The sequence below is a fragment of the Gobius niger genome, assembly GCF_951799975.1.
Source record: "Gobius niger genome assembly, chromosome: 14".
Lineage (NCBI taxonomy): Eukaryota > Metazoa > Chordata > Actinopteri > Gobiiformes > Gobiidae > Gobius > Gobius niger.
Window position 1 is genome coordinate 28,465,822 of NC_136865.1, and position 26,012 is coordinate 28,491,833.

General features: G+C 41.3%; 1 protein-coding gene across 4 annotated transcripts in view; it reads right to left on the bottom strand.

The window, feature by feature from the left end:
* Positions 1–5,534: 5,534 nt before the first annotated feature.
* The window catches only part of LOC306973898 (uncharacterized protein), a 73,673-nt gene continuing 53,195 nt past the window's right edge, over positions 5,535–26,012 (bottom strand). For all 4 annotated transcript variants that reach the window (XM_079570978.1, XM_079570977.1, XM_079570976.1 and 1 more), the window contains 6 exons: positions 25,172–25,312; positions 20,777–20,932; positions 20,156–20,331; positions 13,790–13,924; positions 10,285–10,422; positions 5,535–6,147 (listed from right to left, as the gene is read on the bottom strand). In XM_079570978.1, coding sequence (XP_079427104.1) covers positions 5,905–6,147; positions 10,285–10,422; positions 13,790–13,924; positions 20,156–20,331; positions 20,777–20,932; positions 25,172–25,312 — 989 coding nt within the window. In that variant the 3' untranslated portion in view covers positions 5,535–5,904. The remainder of the gene's footprint in view (positions 6,148–10,284; positions 10,423–13,789; positions 13,925–20,155; positions 20,332–20,776; positions 20,933–25,171; positions 25,313–26,012) is intronic.

A 26,012-nucleotide genomic window follows, 5' to 3' on the forward strand; every position in this document is an offset into this window, starting at 1 on the left:
AGCGGTGTTGCGGGGCTGATTTGAATGAGTTTGAATAATATGATATGAAATTGCTATGAGCTAAATTAATGTCAATACAGTGCAGTGCTGCTTCAGGAAAGTATAATCATGGATATTGGATGGAGCTTCACTTCTCAATCAAGTTTGTCACATAATAATATCATTATATATCATTAGCTCAACCTTGTTTTCTCAGGTAACGCCTTAAAAGTCTTTAAACCTGAATGTTATTTAGTGATACTTTTGTACAGACTGTTTGCTGCAGTTTAGATACTTTTTAGAATGTTAAACTCTTACATATATATTTATAAATCTGAAAACCATGCAGCTTAATAAAGTGATTTCTGACTGACATTTGCATATTCAAGTTGTCATTGGAATAATCTACTCGACACATTAAACCTCCTTCATTATGGAAACCGCTCTTTACATTAGCTCAATTAAGACGTCCGCGGCGCCATGTTTTTGCAGCTTTACCGATGATCTGATGTGATGCAGAGACGAGAGACGCTCGGGCGATTATCAGGACGAGAGGACACGCAGAGGACAGATCCCTATCGTGGCGTTTAAGTCCTGATCGGTCTCCTCCGGCGCAGGCAGGTGTAATGACATTATGCTAATCATGTTACGTCACACTTTAGGATGTAGTTATAAGCGCTAGCCACAAAATAGACCTGGGCAAAATACGATAATTCAGTCCAGCACACGACTTATACGGCGTAAATGTATAAGTATGTCCAAAAAAAAGTTTGTTTCTAGCCCATTCCTGTGCGTAGTTATCTTTTTTTTTTTTGAAAGAAATTACCAGAATGCTCACTCCAGCCTCTAGGGGGCAGCTTAAATAAAAATTAAAGGAAAGAATTCCACAGGTGTCCAGCAGAGGGCACTGACATAATGAGAGATCAGGATATAAACAACACATTGTCAGTGTTTTTATGAGGCTACAGTCCTGCCAGGCTCATTATTATTCAGTTATTGAAAAAAGTTTCCTCAGTAGTATTTTCCCAATCAAAACAATTTTTAATTTTGGAGCTTTTGTTTATGGACCCCAGTGATACACTCCCCATATATTTTGGACCCAGGGAAATGTACTCGGCGACCCTGCTATAGAGCATCATCGCTTCATTACCAACAAACTCTTTGAAGGAAGCACAGAGGAGCTTTCAGTGCAATGGTTAAAGTTAACGAGGATAAAAAGTTGAATAAGCGAAATAATGATGATCACACATGCGCGTCCTTGGCTTGACATGGTTAAATATTTACAGAAAATAATAGTCCTACTAAACGATAGGTATCAGCTATTCAAAATACACAGAGTTGAGCAGGATAAGTTTGAGTTATTGTTGGTGCGGCTCCGACTCAGTTCAGGCTTCTCATGTGGCCCCTTATGAAAATGAAAATTGCCCACATCTGCCCTAAAGCCACAGTAATGTGATACACATTACTCACACGGGAACCTTAATGGGACAGCCTGTGTTTTTGAAACTTACCACCAGAGGGCGCTGGAAGTGCGTCATAAAATGCAAAACGGGAGAAGGAAAAGTTAAGAATATGGCGCCACATCACACCACAATTAATGTAGACTCATCAGGAATACGATAGTTTGTTTGCAAATAGTTTTTCAGCCGCAACGCTTACAACCTTAGCATATGCAAACAAAACGGCTAATGCTACAACAGTTAGCTAATGAGATGCTAACATTATATGAACATTTCTTCACACCGGATATAATTCAAAACACGCTAAATAATGTTATATTGAAGGCTGTGACCAAAAGCAAAGGTTCACATCACTTCCGTCATTGCTGTCTATATCCCTATATCTGAACTCGGAGCAGTCTGGTCATATCTGAGTTTACAAACACCAGTTTGAGCGGCGGCGTTCCAAATCTTTTTAAAGATTATCATAATTTTCTGTATTACTTTTTGGAGTACTCTGTGTTTGGATCTCTCCACAAAACCATTTCAGCCAGCACCGACTTGCTCTCGTCTTAAGTTTTTATTGCGCTCTTGAGGATAATAGCCCTGGAGCGGACAAGGGCTCTTCTTAAACGCAGCCCAGACAGTGATGAAGCCTCGGCGTGGCCACTTTTATAAATGAGCACAGCATTTCCACCAAACTGATGACTGGGGAGAAACCAGAGTCCGATAGAACTAAAGTGTTTGACCTTGACAAAACGCTGTGCAGCAGAGAACAGCGTGAAGGCCGGAGCGCTTACGGAAACTTAACAGGGCCGTGCCGTCAATTTAGAGGCATTTGAATTGTTAAAGAGACGTCAGCAGTGGGTATTGGGGAGAATTACATTTCTTGTGGATTTCTGTTGGACACATTTTGTCCTTTGGCTAAAGCTGTGATGTTGTGAAAGAGCCGCTGTATAGAAACGCTTGTCTAAAGAAGCAAACGAAGCACAAAAGTAGTTACATATTTGGAACAGTGTATAAAGGTGACATCCAGGGAGTATGGACTATATTTTTTGGCATCTTTAATCCATGACTGAGTTGAGTTCTCTTTTAAATGTAATTCCAGTTGTTTTGTTTCAATGTAAGAAGATTGGACAGACGTAATATCAGAAAAACCTTATGTTAAGTGATTTAAATGCATTACTAAAGCAAAGGAAAAAGAAAATCTCTTAATAAAATGAACTGCTGCGATTAGAGATGCACCCATCCGATACTGGTAACGGATATCGACATGCTGTGCCTCATTTTGAAGATCAGAACCTTGAGAATTCAATCACTGAGTTAGTTTTAGCATTTGCAAATGTATTTTTGCTAGTAGCACAAAATGCAGCGGTTAGCAAAAGTAAGCTAATGTTAGCGGCAACTAATCAAGGCTGGGACAGAAACTACTGACTAAGTGTTTGTATTTTAGTTTATGAATGCTGTGTCAAAAAACATATTTGTAGTGATCAGATCACTTGATCTGAGTTGTTCATATTAATCCCTTCACTTTTTCACTCAGAGAAAGACACTTATTAGGAAACCTCTAGGTATCGGTTAACACATTGAGGCCGCACTGTTTTGGGGATTTAGCTGTAGAGTGCCAACAATCCAGACTATGTTTCATGATATTTGTATCACCACAGCGTATTGCTATAGCTATGGACACATGCTATGGCTCGTTTGAAAGATGAGACTCTAAGCTCTTCGTAGCTCCAAAGAAATTTAAGATAGACAGAGGCTAGTTTTTTTTTCTAGAAACAGAGATAACGGGGGTTTCATGAAACACAACTGTCTCCCTCATTTCACTCTCTTCATTAGGCTGTGACTGAAAACAGGGGCTTCAGAAAAGAACATCGATAATTGTGAATGTCTGGCCGTGAGTTTCACGTTGTTTTAAGAGAATATAGAGCTGAAATATTGAGAGAAAAATAAGTTGTGAGCCGATTGTCATTAAAACGCAAAAACTCCTTTTTTTTTTTTTTTTTGGCACTCAATGTGTTAATATCAGATATCGGCAGATACTCAAACCCCCAGTATCGGTATCAGAAGCAAAAAAGCTGGATCGGTGCATCTCTAGCTTCGATTTGTCTATGAACAGAAGGGCACCAGGAGAAGTGTCTTTTTTTTCCAGAATAAATATATTTAAGAGACAAACCGAGCACCATCCATTCAAACATACACACATTACTCACAGCAGCCCTACATTCATACAGATACATTTTTCTTTTATTATAAAAGAAATCCAATGTCATTATTACTGTGTATCCGGTGTTATACTGTTAGGAGTGACTGTCGAGAACATGCACTATCTTTTGGTTGTGTCCAGAAAAAAGTTTTGCAAATGGCCCTGAGTGCAGCAGCTTTGAGTGTCAGAGGATTTACAATAGACACAGAGAAATCTCAACACCAGACCTAACGCTGCGTAACTACAAACACGCACATTTTCAACAGCCAGAATCTGCAATAGGATAAATCAGCAATATATTCTGAATTTACTGCCTCCTTATTGTTGTGATAGTTCGTTAAAAGGCCAGTAGCCAACTAGCCACATGCCAGTAGAGTTCAATTGTGGCTTCCCAGTTGTGTTTTTAGCTTTAAATAAAAAAAAAAACACCTTTTCAGGGTCTAGCTATAGCATGTTTTTGGTGCATTTTATAGATAAAGCAGCCGATTAAGAAAGAGAAAAAATGTGAGAGCTGCATTTGAAATGGATTAGCAACACTGGTCTGTGAGCAGGGCTGGGCACCGTTACATTTTCCAATACCAGTTCTTTAACGACACTTAGTTTTTGATACCAATACTTGAACATTACTTTTCCCGACACCTATACTAAAATATATGTCATCTAGAACCAGAAAACAGAATGTGTGGAAGACCTGCAAATATACAATAATGGGTTCACCTCCAATATCAAGAAATGTGTATGTGTGTAATGTGTAATGGGCAGGGCGATACGGCCTAAAATCTCTATCACGATAATGATATATTTGACGATATAATTGACAACGGACAAACTACTTAAAATTCCAGTCTTATGCCTGTTTGGAAGATTTATGCAAAGATATTTCATTCTCTTTTTTTTTAGCGCCAAAAAAAAGGCATATCACTTCCTTTAATGCTGTCCTTGTACCGACAGCATCATAACTTGAATGTAAAGAGATAAGTGTAACTATACTTGGATCGTGTAACACTTCACGCATCCTATTTAATATGATTATATTATTTAAATAGGGAAAACGTGGAAGAGCTCGGTAGCTTCTATCTTCACCTGGTTTGGAGCTATAGAGGAGAGGAGGAGAGGCTACATGCTAAATGGTAACGCCGTCTGTGCTGTGTTTACGTGACTGAGGACACGCGTGAAGACCAGACAAGTACAAATGACCTCGTCTAAGCTCAGGTAAGAACATATCTCAGTATGGAAAAACAGTGGCCTGTTCCTGTAGCGGTGCCCAGCCCTACCAGTGAGCACAAAAAGGCCCTGAATCGGTGCTACAATTAAAAACTGTAGCTGAAATGTTGTTTTTTTTGGGTGTATTTTGTGTTAAACCATTGCACCAGTGTTTCACCACTAAACCTCAAAGAGCATCTGACTGCTTTGTGCTGCCAATTTGACAAGCGATTTCCAAACCAGCAGAGCATCAATTTTACATCGTCGTGAAAAACTGTAGTTACCTCAGCCCACACAATCAGATTAAATAGTGTACCGTCATCACACAGAGGGTAGTTCTCCCCACTCGTTTGGCACATAGGGATATTCATTTTTACATCAGTATAATAAGACATCAATAGATTGTTTGGATAAAATATTTCGCTGACACTCAAAGCTGTCGTTCGGAGCTGCGGGCTGCACAATTAATCACAATCAAATCGAAGCCTCAGTTTGAATGGTTGTAATTAGCGTATCACAAAGACCGACATTGTTCAATATCCTTCGCCTCCGTGGGTCTCAATGTGTTTAAAGCTGTAGTTTTGACCCTACAAACATGTTCTGGTATACATGTCATTTTGTATTCGTTTAGCAGTATCTCAGTCTCTTCTGTTTTTGAACTGAATATGTATTTTCAAGCCTAAAATCGAATCTTGTCCCAGCATTGTGCAGCCCGGCCCTGAGCACTCACAGTTATCCGCGTTCTGCTGTTAGGCTGTTGCATGTCAGTTGTATTGCGCTGAATTTAGTTAGAACGAGGCCCCATCTGTCACATTGCGTGTCCCATTTGCGAGAATCCCACCTGCTTTTCTTTGTCCATGGTCAGACTCGCTTTGGTCCAAGTTTTTGTACATCCTCGTTTTTTGCAGCAGAAGCACAGTATTTTCACATATTCCAATTATTAATCCTTCTGCGGGGGGGAAACAAAAGCGCCTTTTCGCTCACTCCGCGTGGTAAATATCTGGTAGAATATCTTGGTTGGTTATTGAAGTGTCTCCGTTCAGTTTGTTCATCGTCCGGTGTGGCGAGTTTTTGTTAGTTAGTCACAACAACCACGATGGAGCCCTCCGCCGGCTCCTCGTCTTTCTCCTCCAGCGACCGGACGACGCACGGCACGGGTTCGAAAGGCGAGCGCTCCGGTTGGATGGTCATGGCGTTCTCCGCGCTGTGATTGGACAGTCCTGGGCTGGAGCCGCGGGTGGATGGCGCGTCCTCTCTGAGCGGGGAGGGTGTCAGGGAGAACGGCTCCGGTTCCAAAGTCAATGTAACCTCCTCCACCTGAAGAGACAAACGACAGGAGAGAGGATCGTCACTGCTACATAATCTCATGTGTTCATTCACAGTTTCATGTCTACCATGAGAATCACACAGTTAACCTCTTAACTCCCGCCTGAACCGAGAGGATCTTTTTCCTCACGTCATCAGATTTTTTTTTCATCATTTTTTTGTTGGGTAGTCAACTCATTTTTGTAACTTTTTTGTCATTTTTTTTATCACATTTTTGTCACATTTTTGTCATTTTTTTGTATTTTTGTCATTTTTTTGTCAAATTTTAGTCAAATTTGTATCACATTTTTGTATTTTTTTTGTAACATTTTGTCACATTTTTTGTCACGTTTATGTCATTTTTTTGTCCATTTTTTATAACATTTTTGTCATTTTTTTGTCTTTTTTTTTTTCAAATTTTTAGCTCATTTTTGTCTTTTTTTTGCAGCATTTTGTCACATTTTTTGTCACGTTTATGTCATTTTTTTGTCCATTTTTTATCAATTTTTTGTCATCTTTTTGTCTTTTTTTTTTCAAATTTTTATCTCATTTTTGTCTTTTTTTTGTAGCATTTTGTCACATTTTTGTCCGTTTTTTGTCCATTTTTTATCAATTTTTTGTGATTTTTTTGTAACTTTTTGTCACATTTGTCATTTTTTTTGTCACATTTTTGTCATTTTTTCGTCAATCTTTATCAAATTTTTGTTATTTTTGTGTCACATTTTGTCACATTTGTCAATATTTGGTCAATTTCTTGTGACATTTTTGCCACTTTTTCATCAATGTTTTCTCACTTCATTGTTTTCGTCTCAGTTTTGTTGCTATTTTCACAGCTTTTTTCCAGAAGCTTTTGGACTGGGGTAAAGCCAAACTGGAGAAAATGTGCTCCGTTCAGGTGGGAGTTAAAGGGTTAAAGGAACAGGCCACCGTTTTTCCATACTGAGATATGGAAAGCTTAGACGAGTTGATGCGTACCTGTCTGGTCTTTGTGCGTGCCCTCAGTCACACAAAATGACCATAGATGTTGTTAGCATTTGGCCTCTCCCAATGTATTCCTATGGCTCCAAACTGGGTGAAGTTAGAAGCGACCAAGCTCCTCCACAGGCACAAAGACCAGACAGGTACGGATCAACTCGTCTAAGCTCAGGTAAGAACATATCACAGTATGGAATAACTGTGTGCCCTCAGTCACGCAAAAAGACCAAAGATGTTCCTAGCATTTGGCCTCTCCCAGTATAATCCTATAGCTCCAAACGGGGTGAAGTCAGAAGCATAAGATTTGCATAAACATTACATTTAGGTGAATGGCAGTACTAGGCAGAGGCGAAGGTTTACTGAATGTAACAAGTGAATTTTTCCATTGTGAGATCAATAAAGGCTATCTTATCTTATAAAAATAATATTACAAATGTCACTCACTAAAATGGTAGATTCCAAGGCTACGTCCATTACTTTGTTGCTTAGTTACAGACTTTAAAAGACAGAGCTGTGTTGGTGGCATCGCTCTACAGTCCACTAGACTTATCTGCAAACACCAATATCATCTCCAGCTATAATCTTTCACAGCCGATGTTTCCACTAATGCTCTATATTTAACTTATGTCTCTAATCTTCTGTATGGGTACATTAAAGAGCGTGTGGGCTCTCTCTAAAGTCAGGCCATATTACCATAAATATGTAAATCAGGTCTCTCCATCCATCAACCATCTGTCCTACATCTGCTGCACCTCACAGTTGATGCGTGAGTGGACAGGCAGAGCTTTTATCTGTCAAAGAGTGGAGCTTTTTATGCATGACAACAGAAGAGACTCACACACTGCCAACATTTTGGCTCCGGGCCTTCCATAGAAAATGTGGCTTTGTGAAATTGAAGGAGAATTTGTAAATACAGTCTTTCGAAGATAAGATAATCCTTTATTGATCTCACGATGGAGAAATTCACTTGTTACAATCGGCAATAAGATCACTCAGGGTGGGCAAAACAGACAGGAAATGTGCAAACAGTTAAATAGTAGTATCTTTTACAGATTATAAAAAGTAGAATATCGAGGTGTAAAGTTGACAGTCCTAGTGCAGGTTGTCAATAAGTGACGCTGGTACAGAGATTACTGCACATAGTTTTGCAAAGGGATTATTGCACATGTTGCTTTATAGTCTTGTTCTTCAGTCTGACAGCAGTGGGGATGAAGGACCAGCTCCTTCTTGCACTGAGGGTGTCTGTCTTCCACTGAAAGAGCTGCTCAGCTCCTCTACAGTCCCGTGCAGTGGGTGGGAGGTGTTGTCCATGAGGGCGTTGGTGTTGTGGGACCAGTCTTGTTTATTGTTGAGGCGAACACCCAGGTACTTGAAACTGTCCACCTCCTCAGTAGCATTAGCAGCATTAGTAGCATTAGTAGCAGTAGCAGTAGTAGCAGTAGTTTAGCAGTAGTAGCATTAGTAGCATTAGTAGCATTAGCAGTAGTAGCAGTAGTTTAGCAGTAGTAGCATTAGTAGCATTAGTAGCAGTAGCAGTAGTAGCAGTAGTTTAGCAGTAGTAGCATTAGTAGCATTAGTAGCAGTAGCAGTAGTAGCAGTAGTTTAGCAGTAGTAGCATTAGTAGCATTAGTAGCAGTAGCAGTAGTAGCAGTAGTTTAGCAGTAGTAGCATTAGTAGCATTAGTAGCAGTAGCAGTAGTAGCAGTAGTTTAGCAGTAGTAGCATTAGTAGCATTAGTAGCAGTTGCAGTAGCAGTAGTAGCATTAGTAGCATTAGTAGCAGTAGCAGTAGTAGCAGTAGTTTAGCAGTAGTAGCATTAGTAGCATTAGTAGCAGTAGCAGTAGTAGCAGTAGTTTAGCAGTAGTAGCATTAGTAGCATTAGTAGCAGTAGCAGTAGTAGCAGTAGTTTAGCAGTAGTAGCATTAGTAGCATTAGTAGCAGTTGCAGTAGCAGTAGTAGCATTAGTAGCATTAGTAGCAGTAGCAGTAGTAGCAGTAGTTTAGCAGTAGTAGCATTAGTAGCATTAGTAGCAGTAGCAGTAGTTTAGCAATAGTAGCATTAGTAGCATTAGTAGCAGTAGCAGTAGTTTAGCAGTAGTAGCATTAGTAGCATTAGTAGCAGTAGCAGTAGTAGCAGTAGTTTAGCAGTAGTAGCATTAGTAGCATTAGTAGCAGTTGCAGTAGCAGTAGTAGCATTAGTAGCATTAGTAGCAGTAGCAGTAGTAGCAGTAGTTTAGCAGTAGTAGCATTAGTAGCATTAGTAGCAGTTGCAGTAGCAGTAGTAGCATTAGTAGCATTAGTAGCAGTAGCAGTAGTAGCAGTAGTTTAGCAGTAGTAGCATTAGTAGCATTAGTAGCAGTAGCAGTAGTTTAGCAATAGTAGCATTAGTAGCATTAGTAGCAGTAGCAGTAGTTTAGCAGTAGTAGCATTAGTAGCATTAGTAGCAGTAGCAGTAGTAGCAGTAGTTTAGCAGTAGTAGCATTAGTAGCATTAGTAGCAGTTGCAGTAGCAGTAGTAGCATTAGTAGCATTAGTAGCAGTAGCAGTAGTAGCAGTAGTTTAGCAGTAGTAGCATTAGTAGCATTAGTAGCAGTTGCAGTAGCATTAGTAGCATTAGTAGCAGTAGCAGTAGTAGCAGTAGTTTAGCAGTAGTAGCATTAGTAGCATTAGTAGCAGTAGCAGTAGTTTAGCAATAGTAGCATTAGTAGCATTAGTAGCAGTAGCAGTAGTAGCAGCAACATCAGCAGCAGTAGCAGCAGTAGCAGTAGTGTTGTAGCTGTAGTAGTAGTAGTAGCAGCAGTAGTTGTAGCAGCAGTAGCAGTCCTCTCTGTGAACACCCCTGGATGTTCAGCGGTTTATGTACCATGTAGCTTCTACAAACAACTTAACTGGACTTCTAGTAAGCTAAATGGACAAAAGAACCAGTATCAAGCTCAGAAGCTCCAGTCACTGAGCCTGAACTCCTGGGAGACCTGCACTAGCTGTAATTCGGATTTTGGTCTTGTGAGAGAGTCCTTTTGGGTTTATTGGAAACAGATTTAAGCCATAAAAAAGTGTGAGGCTCTTTCTGTGTTCAGGTATAATCATTTCTACTTTGAATATGTGATTTGTTTTCATCATTACAACAAAATGTGTGCTTGTGCTTTGTGCATGATGTGAACCCTGTTGTGTCAGTACCCTGGTCAGCTCCTCGTCGTACTCATCCCGTTGTTCTGTGAAGCCTCCTGACACCAGCTCAGGCCCCTCTCCGAGCGTCTCCACCATCGCTCCGGCCATGTCGGCCATCTGTCCGCCCAGCTGCCCCACGATCTCCACCTGAAAACGGGTAACACGCTCAGAAACTCCGCTCAGACTTGGGGACAGTCGGCACCCGCATCGTCTGCAAACTGTGGGCTCAACATTCACCGGTACAGAGCCCTGGCAGATTATTCTTGAATGTACACAGCCTTCACACACAGAGCTGTAGTTCTAGGCGATAGAGGTGGATTTGTGGATAGGTGTGCGCCGCTTGTTTATATCGACTATAGCGCCTATTGGAGCTCTCATGGTTAAAGTTTTATTAGAGAAATGTCTGTGGAGTCTCTCGCTGAACAAAAGGTCATCTGTGAAATGTAATGCAACTCAGGAGCTGCTAATGAGCTGCAAGACCTGTTTGTTCAGTTTGTTACCAGATACAAAAATAGAGCACATTATAGTCAGTATAACAGAGTCAAGATGTGAACAAGGATTCTCAGCATAAAGCATTTAGAGAAACCATTGTTTGTTGCCCTTATGACCTCATGATCGAGTGCATTGGTCAAACTGAACCCACAACTTAATTAGTGACGATTAGAAACATTATATTCCAGTCAACATGCTCTTGCACACATGCACTTCATCAAAGCAACAATCGTGTTCATTCACAGGTGACATGCCTTAAGACAGCGCTTCTCTACCTTGTTAGTTGTGACCCCCACAGGACAGGTTCATTTGAACTACATGGAAAATATGATCTGGTGACCCCTGTGAGGGTCCTGACTCCAGGGTTGCGAACCACTGCCTTAGGAGATGCACTGTAGTAGTAAGAAATGTGTGAGCATTGAAGGGACATTGGAACAGGCCATCGGTAACATTTCTCTGCAGCTGCTCCAGGGGTTTGTCAAACCTAAAACATCAAACATAAACAGCAGGAAAATGAGGAATAATCCTGTAATAGACTCCTGTCTAGTCAAGTAAAACATAAAACAAAATGCTGCTCATGTTGAATCCTACGTCCCATGCTTCTCCAGTCGACATGCCACACATGATGCAATCCGCTCCAGAGTTAAGTCAGTGATCAATGATTGGAGCACTTTCCTTTACAGCACAGTAAAAACATGGTAAAAGGATGGACCTTTCCCAGAACATGATTAAAAACACACAGAGGAAATACTCCCGTCTACTATGTTCCCTTACAGCACCTTTAATGAATGAATGTTGAAATCACTACTGCTCACAATTATGTAGTAGTATCACATAGATGACAAATATGACAGTTAAGCCTATCTATTCATTTACATTTTAAAAGTATAAACTTCATAGTTTATTCTAAAATAGGGTTTCATTTTTAAACTTCTTAACATTTGAATGTGATTTTTTTTATTTTACCTTGTATTGTTTGCCCTGAGCTAAAGCTTGATGTCCACAGGTAAAAGGTAGAGGGGTCATAGCATGATATCCCTAATTATTATACTTTTGCTATTTTATTACCATGCCATTACTGTGCTGGAAACTAAAGTACGAACAAAAATGTATCGGTTATACGGTGAAGTATTGTGTTATTACAGGCAGGGGTTTGTCAAACTGTATCAGATATAATATTCCACAAATGACACCAAAGGAGTCATCGAACTGATTTTCCCTCATTTTGAAAAGAGCGATCAATGTTAAGTCCAAATGCTTTTGTTACATGCTCCTGCAGAACACCCCTCTCCACTCTCCCTCCAGGTCCCAGGGCAGGCGCATGCACACTCCGAGGGGCGCCCCATGCACCTCCTGCCTCCTCCTACCTGTCCTCCTCCTCACGCTGACACTGCCTTTGCTACAGACAGTGAGCTACATACGGCTGCTGTCGAGAGGCCACAGCCGGGAGACACAGAGCACAGGTAAATGAGCGGCGTCAAAGCGGATCTGTCTGCAGAGAGCACAAGAGCGCAGGCTCCGAGTGTCTGTAATGAAGATCCTGTGAAACGCAGCTGACGAGAGGCTCACACGGATCAGAGCGGATAAACAGTCATTCCGGATCAGCGTCTCAGCATTAGAGCTGTGATAATAAAACTGTCAGAGATATGGCTGGGGAGGGATTACCTGCAAAATCTATAATTCAACACTTTAAGTAATGGATAAACACCAACTTGCAGAATCAGAAAAGTCACATGTGACCAGGGAATGCCAGTCGTAACCTTTAATGCGGCAACTGGGAATGTAAAATACTGGCATTTCTTTAATCAAATGAACCACAATCGTTTATGTCTGATTTAAACCCATGAAGTCTGTGTACTAGAAGAAGTAGTAGAAGTAGTAGAAATGTATTACTCAATCTCTCACAGACAAACTTCAGGAATTTTCTGTTTGAAAATTCTTTTAAAACCTACGAATAATTCAATTATATTATACTTCCATCTGAGCTTTGACATTAAATCCAACAAAGTGAGCACAGCCGACAGTAGCATTTCTACCAGACCTCCCCACGATGTCTCACTGAGATCATTTTGTAGAGTAATGTGGATATTGTTAAGTCGATCTGATGAATAGCAGTGGCAGGTAGTACTCAGTTACATTTACTCAGTAACTGTACTTTTACTAGTAGTTTTTTCATACAGTACTTTTACTTCTACTTGAGTAATATTATTGAGCTGAACGTAGCAAGTAAATTTCTCCATTGTGACTTCAATAAAGGCTTTCTTATTTTATATTAAAATTAAGTATCTGTACTCTTGCTTGAGTAACAAAAATATTAGCTTGTGACACTGAGTAAATCTTTATGTGACATTTTGACACGTAAAATAGATGATTTTAATGTTTTGTTACTTGATACTTCATCATTTTTTTATTCGTTTTTATGGTATTTTCTTTGTAAATATTACAATTTTCACATTATTCCATGTTTTGTTTCTTATTATTTATGTCACAACTAAAACAGGAATCAGACTTTTATACTCGAACAGTTACTCAGTACTAATTCTCTCCAAGTACTTTTTTTACTCTTTTCTACTTCACAGCGAGAAGGTCCTGGGTTCAATTCCCACCTGGACGGGGCCTTCCTGTGATGAGTTTGCATGTTCTCCCCGTGTCTGCGTAGGTTTACTCCAGGTACTCCGGTTTCCCCTACCACTAAAATGATGTACAGTAGGTTCCCATTTGGGGCCAGGACTCCCCTTGGAAATGAGATTCCTAATCTCAGTTTTAAATTATTTTAAAGTAACATTACTCTTACCTGAGTAAATATTTTGGATATTTTAAAGGGGCTGGATCAAATTTCTTGTATCACAAACATAAATGAGTCTGCACTGCATTATAAACTATTTTAAGTTTATAACCCGGAAGTAACTTTGAGCTGTTTGCAGGAACGCTTCAGGAAAGTTAGGAATGAGTCTGAACTGCGAAGTTGTCATGGTCAGAAACATCATGTCCTTTAATGACTTGTTGAGATAATGAGTCTCACCTGATGTGCCTCGACCTGCGCTGCCCCCCACAGGTCGGCGAGGCGCGGGTGCGTGGGCGGGACCAGGCTGTGGATGGTGCTGTTGGGCGTGACCTGGAGTGAGGGAGAGGCACTATGCAGCCGGAGCTCCAGAGACTGAACAATGGGAAAAAACACCAGAAAACGCTTTATTAGGACATTAATGGACTAAGGCTGCATAGTATAGTGCTAAATGTCCAAATTACAAGAAGCCACAGAGGTTTCCTCACACAGGGCAGCACCAAACATTAAAGGATCTGTATCATGCTAATCTAGTCATTCCAAAGTAAACTATAGGCATTTATATTATATTTTGTACCTCTACCACTATGCAGTACTCATTTTGAAGTATTTTCTGGAGGTATTTTTCCAACCCGGAAGACACGACACTTGGGTTCAGTTACTCCGCCCCCTCTCTCCACTCATGCAACAACAACAGCAGTAGAAATATAAATATCGCAGCAATAAGTGACGTTACTTCACAATGCAGTTAACACGCGTTTTGATTTACTGTGGCCTTGTTTGTGTTCTATTTTAGGATTTAGGGTTACAGTTTAGGTATAGGCTTTGAATAGTAGATAAAAGTAAAATAAGCAGCTTATTAATACCTTTACACGCATATTATCATGGCCTATTTATTACTAATGTTTATTAATACCTTATTAATACTTAACAATGACACCTTAATGGAATTTATAAGTCCTTTTTGACACAATTTGAGGATTTGTAGTTGAACTGCTTTACTAAATTAATGTTATCGCAATGAAGCTCAACAGCCGAGGCAAGTCCTATTCATAATCTCCATAGACTTTTGGATCCGTGCTAACGACTAACCGTGGGAAGTAGTTGAAAATACACATATATATATATATATATAAAGTTTAGGATATATCTTTCATTTTAAAATGTGTCTTTTATGTCCACGAGCCACCACAGGTCGATTGCAGTTGCTATTGTTCTTTTAAATTATTTACTCATTTAAATTTGCTTCTGTGCAATTTCTGAATGGGATATACAAATATATCAAAACATTTATTATTTTGTGAAGCCCCACATGGCTCTGTACACTGTTTCAGACACTGAATAAGCAGGACATTTTGTGGACCTCATTTTTTCCCGTGACTGTCACTTCCTGTTTGCCATTGTTAATTTTAATATCACCCAACACTAAAAACAAAACTTAATCTCTAATTTGCGTCCAACAAGGCAGTGCTTTACCGGAAAACCATGAATAGATGAATTATAGGAAAAACAGTGGGACGTGAGTTTACGGCGTTGAGGCGGGTGCCGTGCCCTGCATACAGTACAGACTAGTTAGTGATAAATAGGATGACCCACTTTCTTATTATTAGACGGCACTCTACCTACTGCCTGAAAGTTCAAGGCTCGGCTGCGGCGATAAAGCAGCCCTGTTGTGTGCCATGTTATCTGGGTTACAAAGATGCATAGTATAGTACATCAGCGAGTCTAAGTGAACTAAATAAAGACTTGTAAGCTTCCAAGTCTATTTTAAAACCACGTCTCGCCCATTCAGACGTGTATAACCTTAGGCAAATTCTCCACTTGAAATCCAGCTTCAGTCCACGACTTTTCTAACTAATCTTTGACTGTAGTTAGTCTTTACTTCGAGTTACTCCTCGGATTGATTCGTCTGGAGAACCACCCGACTGTTGCATAGTTTCCTGCTTTGAAAATGTTTCTATTTAAGTGTACCACCCACTAGAGCTTCGCCGAACAATATCTTCCCCCTCGGCTCCTGACATTTTCATTTTCTCAATAAGGACCAGCCTCACAATGCCGTCTCCTGCTGCCAAAACAATGACACGAACGCGGTACAATGTGGAACCAGCTCTGACTGTAGCTTATGTGAGACGGTCAGCTTCCTCCAGCCACAGCCTACACTGGTTTAAAATAGAGACGGGCAATTTTTACTCGGTAGATAAGCTACTTTAAAGAGCAGGAACTTTGCTTTTTGCAGGTACAATATTTATCTAAAACAGCGAAAAGAAAATATCCAGTAGTTTCTCTTCCTGATTTTCACACGATCTCACCTCAGGAGGAGCTGTTCGTGAGCTGCCACCACACTCCTAGCCACCGGTGAAGATCCAAAGATTACTAATTAAGTGCGAGTGGGTCAAAACACGGCTCCAGGTCTGTTCTCTCTACAGTCGATTTTGCATAATGCCCCCCCTTTTAAAATAACTTTCCAATTGTGAAGACATTTAACAGCTACACATTTCTTCTTCTGAAACAATGAAGAGGCGCCAAGAGCCCCCCCACACCTGCAGCATAAAGGAGGCGTCACAAGAGGCGCTACAGGAAACAAAAAAGGGACAAACGAGGAGGTACCCGGGCAAGACTCGCTGCTGTATCTCACAAATCTTCTATTTCTACTATTGTTCGTTCACTGGAGAATATGACGGATTATATGCGACTGCTACGCTCTTTTCAGAAAATGGTGAAAGACTGTTGTGGAGTAGAGGGAGCTGTGAAGGAGGAAGAAGAAGAAGATGGAGGAGCTGACCAGTGCAGGACACCACGCTCTGAAACAGGGACAATCCCAGGAGGCAGTGCATAGTTTCAGAGGATCACTGAAGGCAGTACTCTGGTTTTCCTTTTCTCCAAACACATGCTGGTCAGGTTGGCCCAGAGACAGGACTAACCCAACACCTGAGCGCAATTTCCTTGTACAAAATGTGCAATGACAAATAAAGCACTGACTTACTCTAAAGCGCCGACCTTCCGCCTGCTGCAATAACAGTCGCCTGAGGGAGTTGCTTAGAGAAAAAAGGGGTCGGCTGGGGTGTGTGCTACAAACAGCCCTGACTACAACTCTTCTCTACATCAACATCGTGCATCTTATTAACCGCTCTCAAGGCCAACTATTTTCCCCATTGTGAGTTAAACACTGTCCAACTCCCCAATAAATCGTCAGTGTTAAAAAGTGAGGGGAAAAGGTGGTCAAAACAGTTTACTGTAGGGCTGCTCGATTATTGAAAAAATAATAATCACAATTCATAATTGAAACTACGATTATTCAAACGAGTATTTGTTGCCTTTAAGAAAAAAAATCTTTGTTTTATTTATTTATTAATCAAAAAACTATGCTGAATATTTTCTGTTTTCTGAACAGTCATAAAAGTACAATTGATCTCAAATATGCCTCGATTAAGGAGAGGTCTCTGTTTCACACCTGCCCCCTGCTGGCCAGCCCTCACACCTGCGCAAGTAAACTGAGCAGCGCGGCCTGATGACATCATCACACAGCGCTGTTTGTTTTATGTCAGGCAAAAGCATGAGCCACGGCATGTGAAATACGAAGGGAAAATCATCCCAGCGCCATGAAATAATAAAAATAATTTAAAAAATAAGTGAAAAGAAAAAATAAATAAACTTTTTCTTCCCGATTATGATCATTTTGCAATCGTTTAGTGTAATAATCGAAATCGTAATCGAATTTCGATTAATTGCACAGCCCTAGCTTACTGTGCCACGCCAGAAACTGAAGAGTGTCCCCTGTCAGCACAAAAATCTATTCTACTGTCTTGTCTGCTTTTATAAATGCAAGATCAGGCCCTAAATGTGAAAGATGTGTCTAGTTTCCTTTATGAGATTTAAAACTCTGCATCCTAAAGTCTTTTGCTGCATAAACAATCACACACTGTGCCGTTCATCTTATGAGGAATGAGGCAAAAGTCAGTGTGGCATAAATGGGCCTTTTGAGAAAATGTCTCACAAGCGATGTAACATAATGTAATATAAGATTGTCCTGAAATCCTATATTCCTCCATAACGATGAAACGCGTAGTGAAACGTGATCGGCCTCGTGTGCGCCGCGGCTGCGAGTCTTTGTGGCTGACCTTTCCCAGTTATTATTTCATAAGGCTCCTGTACTTAACAAGCTCAGAGACAGACCAAAGCCCAGCCTCTCTGTGCCACAGTTCACCCAGACTCCATTCTTCAGAAGCACAAAGCTCACAGCAGCGCCGGCTAATGATTTATACAACACAGACGGCATATTAAGGCTGTGACAGGTTTGAAACGGCTTCGAGAGCTTTCGAGGAACCTGTCACTGGCGCATGAATAAAAAACAGACAAAGTGGACACCATATAATGACAACAGCTCGATCGATGGTGCTGTGCTGCGGATTACAATGAGGCGAGATGTAGCACGACTTTTCACAAATTATTGATTGAACAACAAAACAGTAGCAGTTCCCTTTGTCCTTCAGTTTGTAACGACAGACATAGTTATTGTTTTTGTTTCACAATAGTCTTTATTGTGTGTTAGGCAATTGTAATCAGCCTTGTAAAAGCTATTATTTTGAGTCATTGGGTATTTGAATTGCAGAGCCTTTGTATGGTTTAAGTTGCGCCGGTGTCTCTACATAATGTTCATAGAGACTAGACTTTTCTGGACGTTTTCTGGATTGAAACCTCTCCCCTCAGATGGATGTGACAGACCGGCAGACCTCCAGCTGGTGTTATGTGGTTATGGTGCATAGTAAAGACCTGTGGTTCTAGCCTGGCGGGTGCAGTCGAGTATCTGCTGCTGAAGTGTTTTAGTAGTGATATACACCATCAGTGGGGGAATGACTGTATTGCCATAGTACAGACTATGAAGGCTCAAACTGTTTCAATGCATGAAGTTGGGCCTCATTATTTTCCATCTGGGACCAGACTGATGGCACGGTGATGGTGGGTTGTGGTCAGAGATTGTTATGTCAGACTTGAGAAATGCATTCTGAAAAGAAGTGTGCAGCGATGGTCACTAGACGGATCAGCGGTGAGAGAATTAATTTATTTTGCACCTGTGGCAACGTCGCAGGCAGCAAAAAATGCGGACAGAGGAAGAGTACGATAGGGTTTGCCAACTGTCCGGGCTATTGCAGATGAGTAAACGAAGTAACTTTATGTTTGGATTTGGAGCTGTTTTTGCATCTTGGAGCTGTTTTATACAGTAAATAGCCCTTTTAGACCCACTCACTTGTATCCTGCAGGTGCACACTGTTCCCACCTTACCTCCAGTGTCTGCGCACACTGTTGTATGAATGACAGTGTGAATGGGTGACTAAAGCAGGTGGAAAAGCGCTGTATAAATGTGACCATTTACCATTTTTGTTTTAAAGGAATAGGCCACCGTTTTTACATACTAAGATATGTTCTTACCTCACTTTAGACGTGTTAATATATCCCCGTCTGGTCTTTGTCCGTGCGCTCTGCCAGGGAAACGGAGCACATACTCAGCCTCTCCCATATGTCACATAGCTCCGAAAAAGCTCACGATAGAAGCTACCAAGCTCTTCCACGAGTTCCCTATTTAAATAAAGTTACGTGAAGTGTTTTCATGCGAAGTATATTTACACAGAAATGTAACATGTCGATTTTATAAGCAAATAAAAAGGGGGACTATATTGTGAGGCGTAATGATACGAGGAGCACAGCGTCCGCGTAGTAACTCCTAAAGACTTCCCCCCGCTCACTTCCGTCAATAACCTTTAGGAGTTACTGCGCGGACGTTTTACTCCTCGTATCATTACGCCTCACAATATAGTCCCCCTTTTTATCTGCTTATAAAATCGACATGCTACATTTCTGTGTAAATATACTTCGCATGAAAACACTTCACGTAACTTTATTTAAATAGGGAACACGTGGAAGAGCTTGGTAGCTTCTATCGTGAGCTTTTTCGGAGCTATGTGACATGTGGGAGAGGCTGCGTATGTGCTCCGTTTGCCTGGCAGAGCGCACGGACAAAGACCAGACGGGGATATATTAACACGTCTAAAGTGAGGTAAGAACATATCTTAGTATGTAAAAACGGTGGCCTATTCCTTTAAAGCAGTACAAAGTAACTCATGCCCCTAGAGGCCATAAGCGCAACTGCAGGTGTCGTAGCAAGTTGCAATTTTTTAACGTATTAATTGTCCGTGAGAGTAAATACTAAAACTGTTCACTCAAACTTGGCTGTAAATACTGTTTAAAGTGGCACTAGTCCGCAGCTAGCTTTGCCCGTTAGCCTGTTAGCTTCTTCTTCGTGATTCCATTAGTGTGTATTGGTGACTCCGGTCCAGTGGCAGTCAAGTTGCAATCGTGCACCCTCCAATCATCTCATCAACACTTGTATTACCCCCAGAGGGACTACGGAAAGGATTTATTAAGGTAAACAAGGTACTTATCACTGCTTTAAAGCACTTGTGTAGCGCTCAATCTGTGATTAATTATACTGTATGTGCATTGTTACTAATAACACGATACAAACACAGTATGACCTTAATAATCTATCAATTATCCGCATCATTGTTCTTATAGCCGGTAAATGACAGTATAGTGTACGGGGGCACTGACCTGTTGGTGCTGCTGTAGCTGCTGCAGGAGCTGTTGTTGCTGGTATTGGTGCAGCTGTTGTAGTTGCTGTATCTGTGTTTGTTGCTGGAGCATGTACTGAGCCTGATGCTGCTGCAGGAAACTGTTTACTGTCCCGTCATAGCCCTCGCCCGGCGTCCCACATGCTCCGCTGCCTCCTGACACACACAACACCCACATACAGTATCAGCAACGTCAAGTTTCGCACAGTTGAGTGTAAATCTCCTCTCCAGCACAGAGATAGAGCTTATCTGAAAAATACTGCCATGTATTCATGTATGACCAACTTGCATCTAGTCTAAGTTAATTGAAATTCTGGTTCAAAAGATATTCTGGTCCATTTTTGTTGGCTTAAATACCCACATTTTCCCTCATTTCTCTGTTTAAAGGAATGGTTACAAATACAAAATAGATGATACATGCATAGAATGACTGTGTTTCTGTCAATTAAAAAATGTTGCATCTGAAAAATGTGGCTAAACAGCATTACATTTGACTCGCTGCTCCCTGCGATCGAAATGTCACTGAGATTCCGCATCTTTCTTAACGGCTGCCAAGTGTCATTCTCTCCATTCCCCCCTCATTAGCCGGAGCGGTGCTCACCTCCAGCCATGATGTAGGAGCCGGCCGCGGGGGAGGCCATGCCTGAGGGCTGGCTGGTGATGGGCTCCCAGGCGTCGGAAGAGGAGAGGCAGTACAGGCCCTGGGACACGTACGAGTGCGGCCACATGTCGGCGGAGGAGTGGTGCAAAACCTGGTCTGAGAGGCACAGGACACACCGCGGTGAGTAACTCAGTTGTTATAGTGCACTGCGGCCACAATTATAACGCAAATGTGCTATTTGACCATTTATTATTTCCTAACTTCTTCAAACTCAAAACTGTAAAACTGAAAGGCTGTTGGATTGAAGCGGCCCAGGAGATGCTGATGTTTTTAATGAGAGAAAGTGTGGTTTGAGTTATTGTGCAGCCATTTTCCCTCATTTAACTAGAGCGATTAGACAATAAAATTAACATTAAATCCTTTTGGTACTTTGTAAATAAGAAAGTCCAACCCAAGCTAAATGCAACAGTTGAATTTTGCCTAAACAGTTTCGGTGAAGCTGTTAATCTGTGTCACATGAAGTCACTGAAGTTAGATCTGTTGGATTTTGTAGAAAGTCCTGAACTTAGCCTTAAATGCTGATTTTGACTCCTCTTGTTTTAAGCAAAACACAGATTTATTATAAGTGTCCAATTAGATCATAAACTGTGGAACTCACTGATCAATATTAAACATGAATAAGAAGAAAATCCAAACACCCATGGGGCCTTAATGGTGTAGTATATATATTACATTCTCAAACTTTGCAAAACATAGTATTGTTTCCTCCATCATCAGAATGCTTTACAGTTACTTAAACTGAATTAATTATGTATCACATAGAAATTCAAACAATAAATTGTTACAAATAATAAAATTAGCTAAAAACACTATATTTTACCCGGCAGCATGCATTACAAAAAATAACAATATGGTCAAAAAATTTGCGTAATAATAGTGTTTAAAGATGCTAAAATGTATCCACTACTCTTTGATTGACGGTATGACAGATCTACTTGCACCTCTTTTACAATATGTTTATAGCACGTGGCTAATACTACTACTGAAATAAAGTATATTCAGTAACATTACTGTAACAGCGACCCTGAAAAGTGTAAAAAATGTAATTATAAATGTGAGGAGAAAATGCCTATAGTTTTTTTGTAGTAAGCTCCACAAATGAAGTGTTCCCGGAGTTTCCACCTGAGCGGGAGCCTGTTTGTGGTAAAGATCTCATTTGTGCAAAGGCCCGACGCCGACAGTGCCGCGCCCGGTGTTGTTTTCCGCTTATGGCAGGTCACGTGGGCCCGGCCTAATCTCGCCTCAGCAAATTGGTGCTTTCTCCCCCTTCATTGTGTTTTATCATGCGCTGAGCAGCTAAACCGAGCGGGCGCTTCTCCACCTGAGGCCTCCAAAACAACAGCAGCATGAGGTGAGCTGCTCAGAGGAACACATCCCCCCCCCGTCACACTACGCTTCAGAGACGGCAAAGGCAGAACTGGGGGACATGACGAGGAGGGTTTTAATCTGATTTCAGTGTAATGTTATTATTTGTAAGATAAAGTTTCCAGTTTGAGATGGTTTTATAGAGGAGGGAGAGTGATGGGCAAAAGGATGCAGAGCTAAGGACCAAAGATGGGATTTGTCGATGTTGTGAGGTTACATAAGTTGGCATGTACGGAAGATATTATGTAAAATGCAATGAACAAGCTTCTATGTTTTTATATCTATAGGAGCCACAGTCACCAAGCAGTGATGCCAGTAGCGAGTTACAACTAACTCTAATCTGACTACTTTTTCACTGTTTACATTCCACTAAAGTTTACTGCACATGCCCCTCTACAGCTTGTTCTATTATCTGTGTTAGTGTCACAGCGCCTCACACAGGCCTGGAAGATGAATTGTTTTGACAGACCTGAGTCGACCCCAATGGCCGCTGGCTGCCCTGCTTTTTGACCACAAACGTGGGGGCCGCCATTGCTCCGCCGTTGCTGTAGTACCTCCATATCGCCGCTAGGCCCCCATTGAAAAGCATTGGACTTTAGACACGTTAAAAACTACTTTAAAACCTGGTTTCAATTGTTTCAACACTAGACTAGGCTAGATCTTCCTCCTGAGATAACGCTGGGTTAATCACAATATATGAAACCAGGCTGGTTTTCGTAATATGAATTTTTGAAATCTCGTATTTAATGAGGGTCGGACTGTTAGCATTGGAGCAGTGCGAGCTACACGTCACGCAAGGGCCGAGTCTACGGTGAAAATCCCGCCCATATGTCCTTTTTAGGAACATGCTTCGTCAGAGCTGGGGAGGGGGAGTCTGTAAATCCGCCATGAATTTCCCCACGACCGTGGTTATTCTGGTAAACGGGGAGGAGTGAGCATAAGACGTCCATTTTTTTTACAGTCTATGGTCGACCCATGTGGACAAAATGTACTGAGCTGCTTCAGGCTTCCCAACCCTAACCCTCACCCAACAAAGTTTCTGAAAACATAAGCGTTTTGTCTTCGTGTGTTTATATTCTAAAGTTACAATGAGCTACTATTCTGTCTGTCATCTTTTTTCTTGCGTCACAAGTCACATTTTCAGCATTAAGACGACAATAGAGGAAAGAGATGGAAATACATCACTTTTCTGAATCTATGGCAGCTTTGTTGAGTATATGATGATATTGCACTTCCAAGTATCATTTGCATTTTGAGGCAGGGAGGGGATGATTGATGTAACTAATAAGGTAACTTGTAATCTGACTAAGGAATCAGGAATCTGTAATCAGATTACTTTTTCAAGTGAATCTGTGACAATACAATCACCAAGTCAGTCCTGAAGAAGCTGCCTGTTTACTTGCCTTTGAATCAAGTAAAGCTGTTTTTGCTTATCTTGATAATGCTGAAAAAACACTGATGGCCAAAGAGGAGAATAATCAACTACTAACTATTTACTTGATTTAAATTTGAACACCTGGTTTTCCTTTTAACACAAAGCCTTGTTGTGTCTGGCCTTGCTATTTTATCTAGTTAAAAAACTTGAGGTCACGGTTCTTAATTTTGGCTAAATTCCACCGCACCGTCGTCTTGAGACTTGCCTTATCATTGAAAGATAGTTTTTTTTTTTTTTTTTTTCTGGCCCGAGCCTTGTAGCGCTAAACCCAGCTGCCGATTTGTGGACGTCCTCCAAAAGTCCTTTCCAGCCGGTCGCCTCCGTAACTGACACGGCTATTTTTAGCTGCAAACAAGACTCTAATTTTCACAAACCTCCGCTGTAAGCACAACAGGAGCCGCACCGCGTGACATCACCGCGCCGGGCCCGGGACGCGTAAGGTCGGGTCAGCGCGGCGTCTGTGCTGCCGACGTATTTACAAACGCATTATTCCCACATTATGGTGCAGTTGATCCAAGGCGTCTTCTGCGTTTTCCTCTGGGGAATACGGCGCATATATCATCACAGCGGTTATGAAGCGTGACCGCAGGATCGATAAGTCACGGGTTAAAAGCACGGAGAGCCCATGAACAGGAGCTCAGGGAGATACAAGATCAGTCAAGGTGAGAAATCTGCTTCTCTACAACTTGTTTAAAAAGACAGACTTAGTTATGTTGAAACTGTTGCTATAGAAAGAAATATTAAACATATTACAAGTTTTCTATCATGTCCAGAAGCCTATAGACTTTACTCATTTTGATTAGCGATAACTTCATACTTTAGTAATGAATTTATGTTACCTTTTTTTCCTGGTTTAGACATGATTTAGTCCGATTTAGATCTATGATTTTGATTTTGATCTTTATCCAGGCCTGGTGGGACTGGAAGGTCACATATTTTATCAGTCGGTGCTATTATTACAAAACTGCTAACATTTTCAGGAGAATCTTAAATGAACAGGCCACTGTTTTTCCATACTGAGATATGTTTTGCCTGAGCTTAGACGAGTTGATGCGTACCTGTCTGGTCTTTGTGCGTACGCTCAGTCACAAAAAACAACCAAAGATGTTGTTTAGCCTCTCCCAATGTATTCCTATGGCTCCAAACGGGGGTGAATTTGGAAACTACCACGGTCTTCCACGGGCACAGAGACCAAACGGGTACGCATCAACTTGTATAATCGTGACCGGCGGCAACTCGAGTCTCCAACTAGTCTCCAGAATCAGAATCCCTTTATTGTCATTGTACAAAGGCACAACGAAGTTAAAAAACAGGTGGTTTTGATCCAAAAAGCCTCCTCTTGTTTACTCTGGTTTCTGGTTAACTTGTGCATCTCAGTCTCATTAACACGACTATATCCGTTCATACTTTTGTGGCATTGTTGTAGTTCTTGACATGTATTTTAATCAATCAGGCTCTTTTACTGATTATGACGGATTATTCCTCATTACACAGAAGCCCCGGCCCTGACCCAGTGTCCCAGTGCAGCCTGTTACCTCTGCTGGTGATGCTCTCCTGGTTGACCTCGCTCAGATGGGCCACACTGCCGTGATTGGACTCCGCTCCCATACTGTCCCCGTCCAACGAGTTCCAGCCGAAAAGCGTGGCCTCCGAGATGGCAAACTGCTGCATGATGCCTGCAGGAGGAGTACGTATCAGAGCGTTATGTACAGAGATGATTGTCGGCTTGGTACAGTGCCTTAAAATACTATATGTTTATGCCAAATACTTTATATAAAATTTAGATAAGGTAGATTTGCTTCCATTATGGACTCTGGATCTCTGAACTGGAGAAAAAGCAAGTGCTGCTCCAAACGTGCGACCTGTACCCAAACGATTCAAGCCGGTGCTGTCCCAGATTGTTGTCAGTGCAAATGTTATTGGTGCTGTAATATCAGTCTGGCTCTTGTCAAGTCAGGAAAGGCTCACGAAGCCTGGTAAACCACGCCCACTTCTTCTCTGCGCTAAAGAACACTGGACATACACGGTAAACAAGTGACTGATTGGTTGCTATGGCTTAGTCGAACCAATCATGACCGTCAGAGAATTGACAAGCTGACGTCACTTGCTGCGGCGCTACGTTGTAGTTCAGTCAACAGTGACACGTGTAGAAGCTATGAGCCAAAACTAATCATGGATGAAGTTCAATTCATTTCGTCACGTCCACAAATTGCTGATTGGTTTATTTCACTGATAATCTGTGTGTGTTAGACCCGTTCAAACTAACTTCCCTGGGTGGAATGGACAGGAAATAGTATGGCAGAGCGAGGCAAACTGACCCACTTTTGGGTCCCGTCCCACCGATTGAGAGCCACTGATAAAGAAAATGAATTCAGA